The sequence below is a fragment of the Hypomesus nipponensis genome, chromosome 5 (genome assembly GCF_054491055.1).
Source record: "Hypomesus nipponensis isolate SF chromosome 5, ASM5449105v1, whole genome shotgun sequence".
In the NCBI taxonomy this organism is placed as follows: domain Eukaryota; kingdom Metazoa; phylum Chordata; class Actinopteri; order Osmeriformes; family Osmeridae; genus Hypomesus; species Hypomesus nipponensis.
Window position 1 is genome coordinate 3,275,001 of NC_140365.1, and position 21,003 is coordinate 3,296,003.

Consider the following 21,003-nt stretch of genomic DNA (forward strand, 5'->3'; position numbering starts at 1 on the left):
TTCTCCTCCTCTTCCTCCTCCTCCTCCTCCTCCTCTTCCTCCTCCTCCTCCTCCTCCTCCTCCTCCTCCTCCTCCTCCTCCTCCTCCTCCTCTAAGCCATCACCTCATCACAGAGCATCTTAGCTCTTCATCCCTCCTCTCCTCCTCAAACACAAACAAACACTAACCTCCAGCATCATCCTTCTTAATTTTCCTAACGTTGATGCACTCAAGGACGTCAGATTTGAGTCATTACTCCATCAGCAGGCAGCCTGTTGGGTAACATGAACATAATCTGATGATTGCAGACCTTGGGATACTCATATTAAGTAAGTAGCTCCAGCTCTATGAGTTAAGCGTGATGAGAAAGACAACGGTTTTAACAGGGTGATGATTTGTGGCTGGTGTCTTTCTGTTTGGTGAGGCGGAGTAGGGGATGTTTGGAAGGAGGTGTACAGTGGGGGGTTCGTTCATTTGCGTACATGTACCAGCGTCACTAATGGAGTTGAGAGAGATATGGAAGCAGTTATTGACATTATGCATTTTGCGTTTTCATCAGCAGATGCTATTGTCTCCGCGAAGCGAGTCTTCACATCGTCAGTGGAGCCTGCTTACCAACACGTGACTTGAGCCGTCACAGTGTTACATCATACACACACACGACCGCACACACATGCACACCTGTGCACACACACATACACACACAGGCAAACACACACTGTAGTACCACACCACTCTCAGGTCTCCAGAAGAGCTGTGTGGCAGAGCAGGAAGAGAGAGCGAGCTTGCTCCACTGCAGAGTGAGAGGAGAAGTACAGCACAAAAGCCTTTCTGATGAGAAGCAGAGGTCCTTATGAAACGTGTGTGTGTGTGTGTGATCTGATTGATCTGAGGCCTGACACAATGCAATGAACAATTTCACTTATGAGTCCAATGTTATGCTTTTAGACACAGCTTCTTGTTTACAGCAAAATTAAGAGGAACAAACCGTCCATGATCAATTTACTCTGAAAATCCTGTTCTTTCCTGTGAAGCCGGCCTTGCTGGAGACTCTTTGGGACCAGGAGCTTCCAGCCTGCTCTGAGCCGACCTCGAGTCGGCCTCACCCGCCCCCCTGCTCTCACTGGAGGGAGGTTCTCCTCCTCTCCTCCTGTCTCTCCTGCTCTGGAGGCCACTGTCACAGGGCCTCTTCCTGCTTCCTCCTTGCCCTCCGTGGACATCACCTTCTCCCCCCCCCCCCCGTCCTCCTTCCCTCCCCCCCCCCCTCTTCTCATCCCTGTCTCACACTGAGCAAGAGAATGCTGCATCTCTCTCCACCTCTCCATATCTCCATCTCTCTTTCTCTACCTCTCTATGCCGTTTTCTCTCTGCCCCAACCTCTCTACTTTTCTCTACCTCCATCTCTCTCTCGCTCTCATCTTCTCCACACATCCATCTATCTCTCTCTCGCTCTCTCTCTCTCTCTCGCTCTCTCTCTCTCTCTTGCTCTCTCTCTCTCTCTCTCTCTATCTCTCGCTCTCTCTCTCTCTCTTGCTCTCTCTCTTTCTCTCTCTCTCTCTCTACCCCCACCTCTCTGTACCATATCTACAATATATGTCCTTAGAAACGTGCCATAGATATATACTGTATATGACATATGAGGCATGCTGCCTACTTGTCTAATGATAACAACCAAATAAATGCTTCACATGTGGTTAGCCCTCATTAAAGACACTGTATTCAATCAATCCCTTTCAAACACTTGATTGCTCCAACTCTCAATCACCCTGCGTGTGAAACAGGTGACGTCACGGGTGCCACGGTAACAAAGAGCTGTTACCGTAGCACCAGAAGAGAGAGCTCCAGGATCTCCAGTGCATACTTCTTGGATATTTTAATTTGCAGTCGGAAATCGACCTCAATCTCTCTTTCGTTTTCTCTCGCTCTCACCGTCCCTCCTTCTTCGTGTCACTCCTTCTTTTCTTCTTCTTCTTCTTCCTCCCCAGCATGCTCCTCCTCCTCCTCTTCTCTCTCTTTGAGGTTCACCACTCTCTTCACACTTCCTTGGCCGCTACCTAAAGCGAGTGTTGAATATGCATGAGTGGTCTGCTAAACTGCTGCTCTCAGCGCTAAAGTCATGAGGAAGCTCAACTCAGCAGACAGGAGGAGCTGGGGAGGGAGAAGGAAACTTACTGAGAGTGAGGACGAGAAAGAACGTGTCGGACTTATCTGAGTTATTGGCAGATAACCACATTTCTTCTTCTCTCCGGCTCATATGCTGAAACAGTGAGAATTGGTTCATAGCATAGTGTGTGTGCCTGCCTGTGTGCACGCACGCTTTGGTGTGTCGAGTTGAACAAGTCTGTGTGCTCCTGCATTGTGTGTGTGTGTGTGTGTAATGGTCCGGGTCTCAGTGTCGAAAGCGCTGGTCGGTTGCCAGGCAACTGTGGCCAACGGCTCAGGCGAGTATGAGAACAGGCATGAGCGCTGACCAGTAGCATGACCAAGGGTCGAAGGTCAGAGGTCACTGAGTCTCACAGGGCTAAGAGCCTGTCCCTGATCTGGAACGATCCCAGCCCCTTTGACACAGAAACGAGAAAGTCCAATCATCGCTTCATCAGTTGTCCAATCACAGAGCGAACAGACGTCAATGAGCCAATCAGAGCGAGGATTGTGGAGGAAACCCGACCGGTCACACAGTAATCTGGATCTTTATCTAATTTACAGTAAATCTTGATCAGATGTTTAATCTCCCTTTTATCTAACTCTCCCTTTCTTTCTCTTTTTTTCTCTCTCTTGCTCTCTTTCTCTCAGTGTTTCTCTGTCATTTGTTGATTCATCTCAGAAGATTTCTCTTTTTGATTCTCTCCTTCTAATTCTCTCTCTCCTGAAGTATTCCACTATCTCTGTTTCTTCTCTCTCAGTTCAGGGGTGAGGGGTCAGTTGCTTTTGTATATAGTCCTATTTTAATCTCTCCTTTAACTGTGGAGCTTCAGGCCTTTGAAAAGCAGTGGATGGATGAAAAGCTGGTGTGTCTCTCCCCCCCCTCTCTTTCTCTCCCTCTCTCTCTCTCTCTCTCTCTCTCTCTCTCTCTCTCTATGTCCCTCCTTCCCTCTCTCACTGCCTTTTGCTAATTGCAAACAGGGCCCCATAGTTTCCTCTGTCCAGCCGGGTCTGTAGTCATAGGCCAGTGAGCTCCCATGTGGCCCTGCTCTGAAGAACGACCTCGTGCACTGCAGTGTTTAAGCCGGGAATGCCGAGTCTACGCTGTCAGTTTTATGGATTTTTCAAGGTTTCTTATTGGGAATGCGACAGAGGAGAATCATTCATTACAATTAGCTTTTGTTGCTTTCGTAGTTGCTTTCATTGATGCACATATATACACACAGACACACACACACACACAGAAACACACTTACACGCACGCCCGAGCGCAGGTCGTTGTTGGGGGTGGACTAGAGTCCAAAAAGTGCATATTCGTGTTTGTGCTTGTATGTGTTTGTGCGTATGTGTGTGTGATGTGTGTGTGGGTGTGTGTGTGTGTGTCAATACAAGCGAAGGAAACACTCCGGTCTGCTTTCCCTCTCCTCTCTGCTAACAAGCCCAATTTACTGTGTTGATTTAACGACAGGGGCTTTAAAAAGAAGTCTGATTGCTCGTATCCATTTAGTTGATCAGATAATACAGGGCTTGACTCATTTGGCAAAGTTTCTGCCAAAGCTCTTTGCACTTCTAATGAGCAGAGGCTTCGACGGACCTCAGATCTTCTCTCCATCTCTTCATGACCAACCCTCCTGCTCTGTGTGTGTGTCTGTGTGTGTGTTCCAGGGTTCCTGAGCACAGGGGACCAGTCCGCTAAGGGGAACTACGGCTTGCTGGACCAGATCCAGGCGCTGCGCTGGCTCAACGAGAACATCGGGCACTTTGGGGGCGACCCAGAGAGGATCACCATCTTTGGCTCTGGAGCCGGAGCGTCCTGCGTCAACCTGCTCATCCTCTCCCACCACTCAGAGGGTGAGCCGGGAGCGGGGCGCCACATGAACGTCCTCATCTGAGATGGAGGAAGGCTGGCGAGGGGCTGGGGTGGGGCTGGGGTATGGCTGGGGAGGGGCTGTGGTGGAGCTGGGGTGGGGCTGGGGTGGGGCTCGGCTGGGCCCGGCTGGGGTGGGGCTAGGGTGGGGCGGGGCAGGGGCTGGGGTGGGGCTGGGGCTGGGGCTGGGGTGGGGCTGGGGTGGGGCTCGGCTGGGCCCGGCTGGGGTGGGGCTAGGATGGGGTGGGGCAGGGGCTGGGGTGGGGCTGGGGCTGGGGTGGGGCTCGGCTAGGGTGGGGATGGGGTGGGGCAGGGGTGGGGGCTTGTCCTTGTCTGAGACCTGTTTCACAGACCCGTAATGAGGACTGTAAATATGGATCTGTGTCTGTGAGCGCAGCGAAGCTGCAGCCGAGGATGACTTAATTGATTTCACAGGGAGAGCTGTGGGGGAGGGGCCACATGCAGAAGATGGGGGGGCGGGGTGGATTTGGGGTGGTGGGGGGGGTTAATTATTAATGACAGAATCTGCAGATGAAAACAGGGGGGACAACAAGGCACTTTACATAACAGTGCAGCAGTGCTCTCTCTCTCTCTCTCCTTCTCTCTATCTCTCTCCCTCTCTCGCTCTCTCTATCTCTCTTTTCCTCTCTCTTCCTCTCTCTTTTGCTCTCTCTATCTATCTCTCTACATCTATCTATCTCTCTTTTCCTCTCTCTTCCTCTCTCTTTTGCTCTCTCTCTCTCTCTTCCTCTCTCTCCCTCTCTCTATCTCTCTCCCTCTATCTATCTCTCTCTTCCTCTCTCTTTTGCTCTCTCTCTCTCTCTCTTCCTCTCTCTTTCTGTCTTTCTCCGTCTCTCTCTCCTTCTCTTTCTCTCTCTATCCCTATGTCTCTCTCTCCCTTGCTCCTTCTCTCTCTCTCTGTCCGTCCGGGCCGTGTTGACATCCGCTGCCGCGTGTCGTCGTCATGCCGACACATTTGTCTTGTCCGTGCCTCCGTGTGTGTGATGGAGGGAGTGGGATTGCCAAGCCTAATGTTGACCGTGATTTACTGGAGTCTGGGCGTGCAGCAGTGGATCTGGGGCTGAGGCCATATGCGCAGCTTTACCCAGGATCCTCCGCTCATATGCATGATTTAAAGCACTCAGGGTTGTCTGGAAGGGTTAGCAGGAGTGTGTCTGTTTAGGGGAGAGGGTGTGTGTGCTTGTGTGTGTGTGTGTAATGGGGGGCCAGGGAGTGTGCATATGTGTGTGCATTGGGGGGGGGGGGGGGTAAGGGTGTGTGTGTGTTTGTTATGGGGGCGAGGGGGTGTGCATGGGTTAAGGCTGTGTGTGTGTGTGTGCATACACCTGTGTCAGGTTCAGCGCTGTCTCCTGAACCCTAACCCAGACCTCCGCTCCCTCGGCCCTCCAGGCCTCTTCCAGCGGGCCATAGCCCAGAGCGGCTCTGCCATCTCCAGCTGGTCGGTCAACTACCGGCCCCTGATGTACACCAAGATCCTGGCCCGCAAGGTGGCCTGCAGCTACGACGACACCACCGAGCTGGTGGAGTGCCTGAGGAGGAAGAGCTTCCGGGAGCTGGTGGACCAGGACATCCAGCCGGCACGCTACCACATCGCCTTCGGGCCCGTGGTGGACGGAGATGTGGTGCCGGACGACCCAGAGATCCTCATGCAGCAGGTCAGAACCGCCGTGCTAGTTTAGCTTAGTTTAACTTACTTTGGCTTAGCTTAGCTTAACTTAGTTTAGCTTAGTTTAGCTTAATTTAGCTTATCTTATCTTAGTTTAGCTTACCTTAGCTTAGTTTAGCTTGGCTTAGCTTACTTTATCTTAGGTTAGCTTAGGTTAGCTTAGTTTAGTTTAGCTTAGGTTAACTTAGTTTAGCTTAGTTTAGTTTAGCTTAGCTTCCTGTCGGGTCCTCTGGATACAGAGGGTAGCTAGTATGCACTACAGGGTAAGACTGAGGACCTGGTACAGCACTCAGAAAACCGAAACCTCAAAATCCTGATCTGTCCCCGGTCTGAACGACAGTATCTGACCCTGGCTCTGCTGTGCCGGGCTGTGTGCTGAGCTGCAGTGCGTGTGTTCTACCACCAGGGGGAGTTCCTGAACTATGACATCCTGCTGGGCGTGAACCAGGGGGAGGGGCTTAAGTTTGTGGACGACAGCGAAGGGGAGGATGGGATCTCGGCGGCTTCGTTCGACTACACCATCTCTAACTTTGTGGACAACCTGTACGGCTACCCTGACGGTGAGCTGCTACTCCACCACGCTGAGCTGTTCACAGAAATAAACACACGCAGCTGACGGTCCTTTGTCGAGTGTGTTTTGTCTTTTGTGTCGTGTGTGTTTGTTTGCCTGTGTCCCTTGGGGACTGAACTGCCATGTGTGTTGGCTGTGGTCGTGTGTGCTGTGTGTGTTGCGTCCGTCACCTGTGTTGTCCCTGTCACCTTCCAGGTAAGGACATCCTGCGGGAGACCATCAAGTTCATGTACACGGACTGGGCGGACCGCGACAACGCCGACATGCGCAGGAAGACGCTCCTTGCGCTGTTCACCGACCACCAGTGGGTGGCGCCGGCCGTGGCCACGGCCAAGCTGCACGCCGAGTTCCAGTCTCCAGTCTACTTCTACACCTTCCACCACCACTGCCAGACGGAGACGCGGCCCGAGTGGGCGGACGCGGCGCACGGCGACGAGATCCCCTACGTGTTCGGCGTGCCCATGATCGGAGCCACCGAGCTGTTCCCCTGCAACTTCTCCAAGAACGACGTGATGCTCAGCGCCGTGGTGATGACCTACTGGACCAACTTCGCCAAGAGCGGGTCAGCGACGTCTCGCTCTCTTTCTCTTGTCGAGTCGTTTCCCTCGAATCTCTTTCTCTCGCCCATTCTGTCTTTTCTCTGTCGTCCTCGTGTTCTCTCTCTCGTCCTCTCTCTTCCATCTCTCTCTCTCTCATTCTCTCTCATTCTCTATCTCTTCCTTTTGTTTTCTGTTTCTCTCTCGTTCTCTGTCTCATTCGCTCTTCTCTCTCATTTTCTCTTTCCGTCTCCCCCTCTCTATCCTCCCTCAGTGATTAGAGACTCACACCACTAAAGACCCTGGGATCACTGATGATGATTAGATAGCATGTTAGAGTCAATAGAACGCTGTTGGTTATTTAGGATAAAGATTCTTTATTTTAACTCTCCATTTGTTTTTCTAATTGACTCTCTTCCTCTCTTGTCTCTCATTCACTCTTATTTTCAATTGTCTCTCTCCCCCCTCTCTCGCCCCCTCTCTCTCTCCCCCTCTCTCTCCCCCCTCTCTCTCTTTCTCTCTCTCTCTCTCTGTCTCTCCCTCTCTCTATCTCTCTCAGGGACCCTAACCTACCGGTCCCCCAGGACACTAAGTTCATCCACACCAAGCCCAACCGCTTCGAGGAGGTCATCTGGACCAAGTTCAGCTCTAAGGACAAGCAGTACCTCCACATCGGCCTGAAGCCTCGTGTCCGCGACAACTACCGCGCCAACAAGGTGGCCTTCTGGCTGGAGCTGGTTCCTCACCTGCACTCCCTCCACGAGGAGATCAGGGGCACCATCACCACCCGCCTGCCCCCGGGGGGCTCCCGGGGCCCCCCCAGGAAGGGCCCGCCCTCGGGGACGCGCTCCACACGCCACCCCATCGTAGCCACCTATCCCCCCGACCCGGAGCCGTACGGCTCGGAGCGCCCTCGCATCCCGCCCTTCCCCGGGGAGATCCCGCGGGACTACTCGACGGAGCTGAGCGTGACGGTGGCGGTGGGCGCCTCGCTGCTGTTCCTCAACGTCCTCGCCTTCGCCGCGCTCTACTACAAGCGGGACAAACGCCACGAGCTTCTCCAGAGACGCCACCGGCGCCTGTCCCCCCAGCGAGGCGCCGCCATGGGCATGGGCGTGGGCGTGGTGGGGGGCCCGCCCCACAACGACCTGGCCCTGAGCCAGGAGGAGGAGCTCATGTCCCTGCAGATGAAGCAGCAGAGGGCGGAGCTGGAGCACGGCACGCCCCTCCCCCCCCGCGGTCTCCACGGCGACCTGGAGCCCATGCGCCCGCCCGTGTGTCCGCCTGACTACACGCTGGCGCTGCGCCGGGCGCCCGAGGACGTGCCCCTGATGACGGCCAACACCATCACCATGATCCCCAGCACCATCTGCGGCATGCAGCCCCTCCACCCCTTCAACACCTACCCCCCCGCCCCAGCCCCCCCCACCACCCCCACCCCGGGTCACAGCAACAACGCCCTGCCGCACCAGCACTCCACCACACGGGTATAGGACAAGGCACAATCTGGGGCCCATCTGCGGTGACACCAATCACAAAACTGACCCTCTCCTCCCTTGCCCTTACCGTCCTCTCCTTTCTCCTCCTCCCTCTTTCTCCCTCTCTGGGACCACCCTCCCTCTCTCTCTCTCTCTCTCTGTCTCTCTCTCTCTCTCTCCAGCCTCCCTGTCCTGTCTGTGGGGCTGGCTTCCCTCCTGTAGAGACCCATGGCTCAGCCTAACACGGCCTGTCAGCTGGGACAAAGACTCCCCATGGAAACACACGCACCCCCCATCCCTTTCCCACGTGTCCCAACGATCAGTTTGTTTCTCTGTCCTCCTCCCATCACATTGTCTTGTTCCTTCTCTCTCTCTTTCTCTCTCTCTCTCTCTCTCTCCCTCTCTCTCTCTCTCCATCGCTCGCCCGTGTCTCCTCTCTCCGCCTCCCACACATTTTTCTCTCATCATCTGTTGTCATTTCTCTCCTTCACAACGTCGACACAATCCCTTCTTTCTCACCTCGGTCTGCTTTCCCCCCTTTCAGGACTCCATGTTTTCCTCGCTGGAGTCTTTTATACGAGACGCGTTCGTGTAAATGATGTATTATTGATAAATTGTAAGGACATGAATGAAAAAAAAGGTGATATTCTGATATCGTTTTTACCAGCATTCTTGGTGCCAAGTACTGTGACACCCTCTCCCGGGGTTTGTGTTGCCTTTCTTAAGAGAGCCAACCAGACTGTATCTCACACAAGGAATTTCCATCATAAAAAAAAGTGCCAAACCTTTCATCTCTTCTTTGATCTCACACTTCTTTTTTTCCTTTAGTTTCTTTAGCTTTTTCTTCTTCTTCTTCTGTGTTTTTTTGTTGTTATTTTCTTCTTCTTCTTCTTCTTGCATTCAGTGTTGCACTTTGGCTGGTTTTGAATTAAGGGAGAGCAGATTAGTTCCATTCTTGTAAAAAACAAAACAACAAAAAAACTGTATAAGAGAATATTAAGATTTTCAACTAGTTTGCTGTCTGGGATATTTGCATGATTTTTTTAAGGAGTCTTGTTTAGTTGGTCTCATTTTGATTTTCATGTTTTGCCTTGTCTTCTTACTGCGGTCTGGTTTTTCTTGAAAAGTAATATATTTTCTTTCTTTCTTTTTTTTGTTTTAACATCAGCTGAACTTTGTGCACATCATGAAGAAAACAATATTTTACTCTTGAGGACACGTCAGACAGAGACCGATTCAGACTCTGTTTATGATTAGAACGAGGGGAATAAACATGTACATTTACATTTGTTCATTTCTTTATCACTGAGGCAGCGTATGATGAGCATCCAGATGCCCGTCCGTCCTTCTCTTCCCAGTTCATCACCCACCTTTCCCTCCTGGTTTCAGCAGTGAACTCTGAATTCATTGTCTTACTGTCTCACCAGAAGATTATCTTTGTTTATCACAGCAAACGACAAACATGGCTGGACTGTACCAAATCATCAGCTCGCTAAACTCATCCACTGTAGCACGTTTTTTTACCCGCTTCATGTAAAGGGACATCCTTGCCATGAATTGTCTCAGTGATAAAGAAATGGGAACACGATTTTACGTTCTCTCTCTCTAGCCCTCCCTGAGATCAGGGTCATGTTCTTGAACAGTTACATTCATATTTCCGCACCGTCTCTTCCTTGGTGGACTGCGCCTAACGCTTCAGGGTTCCCGGACACGAGGCGAGACTCGGCTTTCTCATTGTCTGTTTGGTTTATTCCGAGACACCGGCTGTTTATTAATCCGAAGAATGCTCAGAACGTACTTGCGTTTTTGAGAAGAACGTTCTTGCCAAGCGTCCTTGCGAGAACGGTCTTGCAAGACCGCGAGGACGAAGAACGATTTGAGATACGTGTGTTCTTGCAATGACTTCTGGGAAATCAGATGCGTTCTAGCTGGCCAAGTCACCAACCGCTACATCCTCGATAAAAGGGGCGGAGCAAGAATACTCCCGGGTATTTTTGGTGTTCTTGGTGAATTGTGTTCTTTGGAATGGAACCGTACGTGGGCAATGAAAGATGACGTCAAACGAGTTCGTATGAACACAAGAACGGAAAAAAACGTGGATTAATAAACAGCCTCCCTTTTATTTCCAGGGAGGAAGGGGGAGGGGGAAAGGAGTTGCTCTTTGAGAGGGAAGGGGTCAGAGACTGGCAGGGACCAGAGGTGAGAAAGTTCTCACCTTCCAGATCTTTCCCACCACACAACAAACACAGGGACTCGTCAACTCTGGATATTCATGAAAAAAACTACGACAACACTGTTACAAAGTGGACAGTTAGACGATTGTGGAGGCAGGGTTGACCATGGAACTGGCGTGGATAGAGAGACTCGAGGTATCCCCTCAGAACTCCAACACGCATCCCACCGACAGACGGTGCGCTCGAAAACGTGAGTAGTAAAACATGATCAATATTAGTTATTTACAGTATTGTGTGAAACACACTAACAAAGCCGACAAGAAATACAGCCCCTCTACTTCCTGTCTACGTATGGGTTGCTGTTGCTCTGGGTCCAGAAGACCAGAGCGAGACAGGGAGAAAGAGAGAAAGAGAGAGAGAGAGAGAGAGAGAGAGAGAGAGAGAGAGAGAGAGAGAGAGAGAGAGAGAGAGAGAGAGAGGGGAGGGGACGAGATGATAGGAGAGGAAGTGAAGAGAAAACAACACGCGCAAAACAAAACTGTAAATTTTTTAACGTGTAAGAGAACCAACTGGTGTTTGTAAATATTATGTTTATGGTTTGGTTTCTGAGTGAATGGTCAAATCTTTCCTTTGTGACAACAGGTGCAAGTCCAGACGGATGTTTTTAGCACTTCTCTGTATGTTGTTGTATGATTCTCTTTTGTTACTTAGATTTCAAGGTCAAGGTGCAACAATTTACGGGCACGTATGATACACATCAGATATACATGAATGATTTGTGAATGAAAAATACATCTGAAGTCCTAGCATGGTTGAGTATGTTTCCGGCTCAGCGCTGGTAGGCTGTTGCAAGAGGCAACACTAGGTTCGGAGACACGAAAAGAAGAACGTGCCCTTTTGGGAATCGCCACATTAATCATGAAGACAGCTTATGTCTGAAGTAACACAAATCCAAGACAAGTCCTTAGCGTTGGTTAGCTAGCCAAAGATAGGAGCTGCATCAGTAGCATAGAACGAGGGAAGATCGGGTGAGGAAAACAGAGATGGAGACGAAACGTGGATGAATCACTCTCGATTGCGTCCACAAAACAGGGAAATCAAGAGAGGTTTGGTGAAGATGATGGTTTTTAATGACACTCTGAATCCACATACAGTAGTACCCATATCTTAAAGCAGGTACAATATGTTGTCAACTCTTTTGTACTCCTTAGTCTTGTTTCTGATTCAGATGGTTGTGGTTGCTTTTGCTATCCTTTATGAATCATCCGCCATGCACACTCTGTTCAAGTCATTTTCTGGGAATATATATTTGCTCACTTTAGCTGTCCATTCTAGGTTTCCCAGGTTTCCAAAAAGAAAAACATTAAAAGACAGTATTTTTCTAATATATATGTATATATATATATATATATTAGCTGACAGACAAAAAGAAACAGGGGACTTGGCAGCCAACAGACTCTGTAAGCACACACTTGGCCTGTTTATCAGGTCACACTACTGTCTGTTTCTGGCTCAGCAACGATGCAAATCTACTTATCGACTCCTTACCAACGGATTGCCCCCCTAAAAAAGGCTTGCACCTGTTTGTCTGTTTTCATTTTGTCTGAAGTCAGCAACCTACTTAAGGCTGGAGACGGTGTAAAGAGGCAAACGATTGAAAAGGGTTGAAGAATGAAGTTAATATTTCTATTTCATATAGAGGCTATTACACACAGTATGTTGTGTTTATGAACTGGAGAAAACATTAAAAGACATTCTTAAACAAATTGCCTCCATTGGGTCCATATTCTTTATGTGACACAAGTCATGAGTGTTCTGTGGTCGCTGATCCCACTGTTACTAAATCATGACCATCCGAAAGCATTTCTCTTTCTCCCTTATTATTAAGCAGAACTATTTGAGATGGACTACCATGGAAACTACCATGGAAACTACCATGCAGCAAGGAGTGAAGAAAAGGTCTTTGGTGTGAAATTAGACTCTTTGTATAATTTCTAATGAAACTAGGGCAGTGATGCCACCTATTGTCCAGATGGAGGCAGCAGAGAGCTGTAACCTTTTTTCTTTCTTTTTTACGTAAAATTGAGTTGTCTGTCTGGTATGCGGAGGGAGGGAGGGAGGGAGGGAGGGAGGGAGGGAGGGAGGGAGGGAGGGAGGGAGGGAGGGAGGGAGGGAGGGAGGGAGGGAGGGAGGGAGGGAGGGAGGGAGGGAGGGCACAATGAAATGTGTACCTACGAACTGAGCCAGCTCTTTCGTTTTAAAGAAACAAGCACACACACACTCACACACGCAGAAACACTCAAATCAAAAGGTTACATGCCCAACATTAAAACAAGCATCGCAGGCACGTAGACCAATTTAAAAAATATAACTATATATTCAAGTAATACAAAAATAATCTCAAGCTTATTGGAGGTGTACATAACATTGAAGATAAAAGTTGTTCATGAATTTGAAGCTTGATGTCTGATTTGCTATCATCCATGTGTCTCTAAGTGTATGGGTAGTCCAGTATTCCCTTTTACTAAGGTTCCTCTTCAGCCCTGCCACCTGTGTTCTCCAAACGTTCCACACTAGAACACGCATTCAGAGACTGGTGGTACACATGCATTATAGCTCCAGGAGGAACCAATCACAGCCTCCGCTCCTGGTGAGTCCTCAAATCAGCTGGCTCGTTGCTGGCAGGCAGGTGCGTGCGTGAGCAGCAGGCGGACCTTCCCTCGGAGGAAGTTGATGTGGACGGCCAGCAGCTCGGGGAGGGACGACAGCCTCGCCGTGTGGTGGTCAGCGGAGGCCGGGGCCGGCGTGTGGTGGTCAGCAGAGGCCGGGGCCGGCGTGTGGTGGTCAGCAGAGGCAGGGGCTGAGGAGAGGCCCTGGGGAGAGATGGGAAGACTGAGATGAGGTCTAGGATGAAGTCTGGGATGAGGTTTGGGGTGGGATTTGGGATTAGGTTTGGGATGAGGTTTGGGGTGGGACTTGGGATGAGGTTTGGGATGAGGTTTGGGGTGGGATTTGGGAGGTTTGGTCCAGGCTCTTGTAGTCCTGACTCCATGTCTGGACCCTGAAGCTCTCTGAGGGAATGTCACTAAGCCTATAATCTTCTGGTTATGCACCCAAACACCAGGGCACCCAAGCCTGGTTATGCACACAAACACCAGGGCACCCAAGCACGCCAGGATCAGGCCGACGCCCACCGGTCGGAACTCTGCAGGGGGGCTCAGACGCTCACCTGGAAGTGAAGGCTCCGCAGCACCCGGCCCAGGCTGAGGAGGTTCCGCCTGTCGCTGGCCAGCAGGTCCTGCAGGTCAGGGTTGCTGACGGAGGTGCTTACAGCAGCCAGGGCCTGGCTGAGCAGAGACAGACCCCACCACACCTCCTCCACCTGGGCCCCCACCTTCACACACACACACACACACGCACACATGCACACACGCACAATACACACGACACACGTTCATATTTCTTCAATTTGAACTGAATCAATCAAACAGACACTGTATGAGATGATGACAGGAGCAATTTTCTAAACAAAACAAACACCAACATGGGGTACTCCAGACTCCAGATATTTCAGTGTCAACACATTCTCAGTGTACACAATGAAGCATGCACATTGAAGCTAATGTATTCTTCAGTTCCCTGCTCAGTGTTTGAGGAGCTGCATGAGACTGGATGTCGGACACAGATACACATCATTAGGCTACAGGCAAATCTGTTTGTACAAGAGATACATCACTGATAGACAACCACTCACATCTTTCGTCTCCCAGACAACAAAGTCGACGCTTGTGGGAGGAACAGCAAACGAGGCCGTCACAGTGCACCCAGCCTTGCAGCCACGCTGAGACAGGAGGGGGAGCCAGATGGAGGGGGGACAGACAGACAGACAGACAGAAATATTAGACAGGCAGGCAGATTAGAGGGACAGACAGGCAGAAGGACAGACAGACAGACAGACAGACAGACAGACAGACAGACAGACAGACAGACAGACAGACAGACAGACAGACAGACAGACAGACAGACAGACAGACAGACAGACAGACAGACAAACAAACAGACAGACAGAAATATTAGACAGACAGGCAGGCAGGCAGATTAGAGAGACAGACAGGCAGAAGGACAGACAGACAGACAGATCAGACAGACAGTAACATCAGACAGATCAAATAGATCAGATCAGATAGGAAATCCTGCATGATCTCTTTTATATACACTACACACATGTTTATCACATCATCAGTCATGCTTCAGAAATCAGAGGGCCGTGTCGACAGTAGTCACTCATTTAGGCCTTCCTTCCGACCATCACCCTGTCAGACAGTCAGTCAGTCTCTCACCAGAGCCTTCAGTGTGTCCAGTGCTTCCAAGACGAAGTGGTCCAGAACCCTCAGGTCACAGATGGGTCTGAGGGGAGTGGGAGTGCTGGGCCCAGTCCTCTGGAGAACCATGATCAGTCCTACCAACAGCTCTGCAACAGACGGCAACACACGTCACTAGTCCTACCAACATACCCGCAACAGTCAGCAGCCTACGTCAGCATACACTGAGCTGTTCCTCCTGCTTCTCTGGGCTACTGCTAACTATACTAAACCAAACAGGTGATGTCATCGTTTAGTGCACAAGCTTTTTTGTCGAAAGTGACATAGTTACACTGAGGATTTGAACCTGCGACATCTAGATCTGGAGTGAAATGCTTTACCACTGAGATAAACTCATCCCCACTGCCTGAATGTAATAGTTACTGAAGTAATACACGCATCATATCATTCATAAATCATACAATGTGGGAATACTGTACATATCCACCCGTGCTCCACGCTAAACTGTAACAATGTCGTTTTACTGTAAACCTTTTTGACAGGCAGGTTTGTTATTCAATAAGTGCCATGTTAGGAGTTGGGTGTCTTTGTTGTTCTTCTCGTACAGACTGCACTCGTGTCTCACGTGCCTATTTTACGCACTAAAAAGCAGTCAGCGGAGAAATGGGTCCGTCACCTACGACACAAAACCTGCGAAATTGTAGGCCCAAGTTTGAACAATATAGAGTGTTTTTAGATGGAGTTTGTAATGTAGTTAAAGTTACCACCTCTTTGGATTTTTTTGTTGCAAGTAGACAATTTTCAAATTCAATTATTTGTATGTTATGCAAATGAATTAATAAGAGTAATAACAACTATATAATGATCTAACCTGAGACATTTGCAAAATGATGCAACATCTTAGTAAATGTGTAGGTCTACATCGCGGTAAAAAATGCAGTTAGTAATTTTATTTGTATAAAAAGACATTAAGTGACTATGTTGACTGTTTAACATAAAACCAACAGATTATTTATCACTTGTCACAGTACTCTGTTTTCTTCCTTCATCTCCATCCGTACAAAGCGTGATAATATGAAGTGCACATCGGAAAGATGGAAAACTATTTTTATTCCAGGATGATTGTCCTGTTTTTTTGGCAGCTCACGCAGAAATAAATGTGTCTTACCTCGCTACGCTGTGTCCGCATGCAATTGAACACATGGCGGTCTCACGGGGCTTCACGACAATCGCCTGTAACACTTCCATGACTTTCAATGTGCGGAGGATGGCATGATGACATTCACCGCGTAAAACTTACCGCCTCGTGTGATCCTCATGGTCACGCCGCCCTGATTGGTGTGTCAAGGGCGAGGTCAAGATCTGTCGATTTATATTTATTTTGTTATGGGTGCGTCACCATCAAAAGCTACATTTTTTATTCACATTTCTTTGCATATAAATGACCAATTTTAGACCGTAAGCGCCAGGGCTGTATCAAAACTGTATTTATTTGCTGTCGTGTACAAGCTTGATTGCAAACAGATATTATCATAGTTTTCCAAGAAAGGGGACTTTTAACTTTTAGGAACGTTGATAAAAATGCCCAAAACAATCACAGGTGTTGGTGTTGTAGGCGTTTGCACGAGCTTGACAAGAAGCGCCATCTAGTGTCAGGCAAGCTTCTTGAGGCTATGGGCACGTGTCAAGTTTGGCAAATGGCTCCTTCAGAAGGCTAACTTCATCTTCATTATTATATCTTGTCCTGTGCTATGCGCAAGCTTTTCAGATAACTTCTGAAGTGATCAGTTAAAGGTTTCCTGTCACCATTACCACTATTGCATACAAACATGTCAGGGAGACCAGAACACAATATGGAACAGTGAACATACCCAGTGTAGGCCCACAGAGTCAGTGTAGGCCCACAGAGTCTCATACAGAAACACACATGCACGCTACGGTGCACAACCAGACATGCATTAGGCCAACACCTCATCAGGGACACAGTTGTTGAAGAAGATCTGGAAGTTTGTGTCCACCTCCATCCTATCCTTCAGGAACTTCTCCAGGCTCTTGACTGGCAGTTCCGTCACCGCGTTATTCACCCTGTCATTCAGGCCGTAGGCTCCAAACACAGGCAGGCGGTAGCGCTCCAGATAAGGAGCGTTGTGGTCAAAGTCAGGACAGCAATAGGCCGTCCACATGTATTCTGGGATGCCCACCCGGTTCTGATTGTTCCGACGGATCATGTTCCCCGTGGTGGTTACCCCGGTGACGACGTAGGCAGTGCCGCGACAGTAGTTGTTGAGCCGTTGTCGGATGTGGTCCTCGTGCTCGCGCCACGGCCCGCTGTTAAACTCCCGGATCTGAGGAACCGCATTGGTCAGGGTGTACGTGGAGGCTTTGTCCAGGATGTCGGATTGGTGCTGGTCCGGGTTCAGGTGCCCACGCTCGTACTGAGCCGCTTCGGCAAAGTCCGCCAGCACTGCCTGGCTGTCCGTCAGTCTCAAGGACACCTGGGCCGTCTGAGGGAAGGGCTCCATGTTGCTGCTACCACTGCTCCAGCTCAACTACGCTCAAAGAGAAAGAGAGCCGTAAAGAGAGGGAAGAGGGAGGGAGGATGAGAGACAGAGAGAGAGGGGAAGAAAAAAGGAGGGAGAGAGAGAAATCGTGGAAAGAGAGAGAGAGTCGGAGAGAAAGAGACGGCTATTAAAGTCAATCATCCAAACTATGGAGGGGGTGAGAAAAAAAAAAGATTGACGGTGCTATACACCTTACCTGTGGCTCATACATCCAGGGCTGGTCCACAGTTTTCTCCCCGTCTGACTTCTTGAAGGTATAGGCCGAGTAGAGGGGCATGTGTCGCCTGGGGTCGTAGAGGGTGGCGAAGCGAGGCTTGTCCGCCAGCCGCTGGCAGATCTTCCTGAGGGAGTGCTGGGCGAGGTAGCCCCGCGGCGCGGTGCCCATGTACAGCGAGTTCTTACAGCGCTCCTCGTGACTGAAGTCTTCCACCAGCCCAGAGGACGCCCAGGGCACACCCAGGAGGAGGGCCAAGGCCACCCCCCTGGCCAGTCTCCAGATGGGCCCCATACTCACACAGGCTCCTTCACACCTGCTCCCTCCTTCCCTGTGGTGGTAGCTGGTGATGGTACACAACCCTGTGGTGGAATCTGTCAAACCATGCGGTTTTGATCCTTGATTTTTCTGTGTAGCTTTGGATAAAAGCGCCGACTGAATGAACTAAAATACGAATTAAATGTATTTTTTTCTTGATCTTCCACCCTCTTCCTATTCACTAGTTTGTCTCCCTCTTGTCTTAGGATCGCCTCTCTCCTGCTTATGGGAAGTGGTGAGGATTAGACTATAGCTTTCATCCAAGCGTAATGTCTCCTCTCGGCTATGCAAAGCGCTGACATAGGATTGGACGGGGCAGGCCCGTATCCGTGACAACCCCAGAGACAGCACATGACATGGCCAAAAACACAGAGAAGAAGTGAGGCAGCCTTAAAAGGAAAGACCATTTTGCCTTGAGAGATGTGCAGTCTCCCTCTTTATGAGACAACATGGAAATGAGCATGGAAATCCATTTGTATGTTTATGACTCATTCACATCGAACATAAACCCACACACGTAACGTAACTTGATTCATAAAACATGATTACACACACTCGTATGAGAGGCAAATTACTTGGTGAAATGCATCAATGCTGAAAAGAGGGTGATGTATTTTATATACTAAAGGAAACTGATTGCATGTTCAAACAGTAGCTGTATGGCACTCCTGCAGACAGTTCTTATTTGGAACTGGCAAGTAATGTAGGTATATTGTATAATTGTGATATGTTTAGAACAGCTCTATGGGATTGAATGTTTGTAATAAACTGTGTTTGGTTAAAGAGGCATATACGTAGTTGGGCCGTGGTCAAATTGGCTTTTATTCAAAGTAAAAACAAGTACGGTTCACAACTTAACAACAACAATGTTATATTTATTTCCATTGCTATGCCAACTATGATCAGATCATTGGTTTTAGTGAGATAAAATGTTGGACACCTGTACCACAGTTTGTGGATAGTTTAAGGAAGAGACTTCAGATCACTTGCAGATTGATAAGAAGAGTTAGGCATACACATCATAGGAGCATTGGGTGTGCAAATTCAGACAGTAAAGGTAATTTGCTTGGCTAGATTAGATAATGAGAGCTTTCCCCAAGCATGACCTGTGGCAGGCCCTCCTTTCAGCTTATAAACTCTTCGTATAAATACACATAATTTAACCATTAAACACCAATCAAAAGTAGACGACTGCGTACTTATTAGCGATAATTCTTTTGAAACAATATAATTAAGTTTAAGGTTGCGTGAGTAAAAGAGAATGAGCTGAGAGGAAGAGCCATTTAGATGGTGTGGTGGAGGTACAGGGGCAGAGGGGAGGGGGAGATGCAGTTATCGTAGAAGAGCTGCAGGCTCTGGTCCACCTCCATGCGGCTCTTCAGATGGTTCTCCAGTTCCTGGACGGTCATCTCGTGGACCGTGTTCCCCTCCTTGGCGTTCTTGCCCAGGGCAGCCTGAGTGGGGAAGCGGATACGGACGTCGTGAGGGGCATTGCGATCGTAGTCGGCGCAGCAGTACGCCGACCACACGTCCTCGGGGATGGCAACACGGTCCTGGTTGTTCCGGCGAATCATATTCCCCGTGGTGGTTACCCCGGTGACGATGAAGGCGGTGCCGCGACAGTAGTTGTTGAGACGGATGCGGATGCGCTCCTCGTGCTCGCGCCACGGCCCGATGTTGAACTCCCGGATCTCGGGGACCACGTTGGTCAGGGTGTAGGTGGCAGCGCGGTCGTGAGGGTCTGACTGGTGCTGGTCGGGGTTCAAGTGGCCTCGCTCGTACAGGACCACGTCCGAGTAGTCGTCCAGGACCGCCTGGCTGTCCTCAAACTTCATGTGCAGGTAGCCTGTGGGAAATGGAAGCATGTTCCCATTCCCATCGACCTCAGCCAGCTGAAGAAGGAGGAAATCAGGGAGGGAGTCAGATGGCTGAGGGAGTCGGACTAGTAATCAGTAGGTTGCCGGATCTATTCTTCGCCGAGCCAAATGACGGTGTGTCCTTGGGCAAGGCACTTCATCCTACTTGCCTCGGGGAGAATGTCCCTGTACTTACTGTAAGTCGCTCTGGATAAGAGCGTCTGCTAAATGACTAAATGTAATGTCATGTAAATGTGAAATGGAAGAAAGTGAGAATTGGCTACTTACATAGCTATAGAGCTACAGTAGGAAAACATGATCATACACTTGGCCCTGTTACCTAAATACATGACATAACAGATGATTGACTCTAACCTGTGGCTCGTACATCCAGGGGTAGTCCACACGGCGGTCCGCCTCTGTCTTCTTGAAGCTGTAGGCCGAGTACACTGGGATGTGTTTCTGAGGGTCGTACAGAGTCACAAAGCGCGGCCTGTCGGCGTAGCGTTGACATATTTTCTTCAACCTGACCTCGATAATGCCTCGCGGTGGTGTTCCCATGTAGAGGGAGTCCTTGCATCTCTCGACGTGGTTAAAATCCAGGACCACGGTGGCTGGGACGCCGGGAATGTGACAGCTGAGGGCGAGCGTGATTACCACACCTCCGAGAAAAAGATGCATGGCCGCGGACAGCTAGTAGTCTCCTGTGGTTCTTGCTGGCACGTCTGTGGAATAGGGTAGTGGAAGTTGAAAGTTTGCAGTTGCAATTTAAATGTCATAAATCTTCATGCAAAGCAAGCACAAAGGAACTCGATCACGTGACAGAAAGATAGCTGATAACTTGTCCTAGTCTGTACTGAATGAGATGTGAGCGTCGAAAATATTTGAGGCCTTTTTTTTTAAGTACCTTTTTAAAAGGCGATGATCCCTCTGGGCCCTGAACATATCAGCTCTCTGATCGCCTGGTTTTCTAGCACTTCGGAGCACATGCATCACCATCAGGTGGGTGAGTGGGTAAACTAGGTGGGCAGAGCATTTGACTGCAGGCCACAGGGTCAAACCGCCCTGAAGTCTGAAGGTTATGACTTTGTGTCGTTGGGCAAGGCACTTCACCCTACTTGCCTCGGGGGAAATGTTCCTGTACTTACTGTAAGTCGCTCTGGATAAGAGCGTCTGCTAAATGTGAATGTGAAATGTCAGGCCTGACAGACGCTGTTGGTATGGGCTTTCATGGAACAGCCTCTCCTAGTGGTCTCGGCCACGGAACACTGCCTGCAAATGATGTAACAACCGAACAT

The 21,003-nt window shown here is 49.6% G+C and overlaps 4 protein-coding genes across 4 annotated transcripts in view; 1 reads left to right on the plus strand and 3 right to left on the minus strand.

Annotated features, from left to right (window-relative positions):
- nlgn2b (neuroligin 2b) overlaps positions 1-8,275 on the plus strand; it is a 26,168-nt gene extending 17,893 nt beyond the window's left edge. Inside the window, exons 4-8 of the mRNA XM_084698758.1 lie at positions 3,787-3,972; positions 5,399-5,664; positions 6,082-6,235; positions 6,442-6,808; positions 7,342-8,275. Of these exons, the coding sequence (XP_084554884.1) occupies positions 3,787-3,972; positions 5,399-5,664; positions 6,082-6,235; positions 6,442-6,808; positions 7,342-8,275 (1,907 nt within the window). The remainder of the gene's footprint in view (positions 1-3,786; positions 3,973-5,398; positions 5,665-6,081; positions 6,236-6,441; positions 6,809-7,341) is intronic.
- A 4,822-nt stretch (positions 8,276-13,097) lies between these two features.
- LOC146287809 (erythropoietin-like) lies at positions 13,098-16,075 on the minus strand. The gene is made up of 5 exons (XM_084698725.1): positions 16,057-16,075; positions 14,775-14,905; positions 14,189-14,275; positions 13,664-13,816; positions 13,098-13,307 (listed from the first exon to the last, which is right to left on the minus strand). The coding sequence occupies exons 1-5, from the start codon at positions 16,073-16,075 to the stop codon at positions 13,098-13,100; spliced, it is 600 nt and encodes a 199-aa protein (XP_084554851.1).
- Positions 16,076-16,714: 639 nt separating this feature from the next.
- LOC146287810 (endonuclease domain-containing 1 protein-like) lies at positions 16,715-17,825 on the minus strand. The gene is made up of 2 exons (XM_084698764.1): positions 17,514-17,825; positions 16,715-17,305 (listed from the first exon to the last, which is right to left on the minus strand). The coding sequence occupies exons 1-2, from the start codon at positions 17,823-17,825 to the stop codon at positions 16,715-16,717; spliced, it is 903 nt and encodes a 300-aa protein (XP_084554890.1).
- Positions 17,826-18,755: 930 nt separating this feature from the next.
- On the minus strand, positions 18,756-20,416 carry LOC146287811 (endonuclease domain-containing 1 protein). The gene is made up of 2 exons (XM_084698763.1): positions 20,081-20,416; positions 18,756-19,741 (listed from the first exon to the last, which is right to left on the minus strand). Exons 1-2 carry the CDS (start codon positions 20,384-20,386, stop codon positions 19,133-19,135), a joined length of 915 nt encoding a protein of 304 aa, XP_084554889.1. The 5' UTR covers positions 20,387-20,416; the 3' UTR covers positions 18,756-19,132.
- Positions 20,417-21,003: the final 587 nt, after the last annotated feature.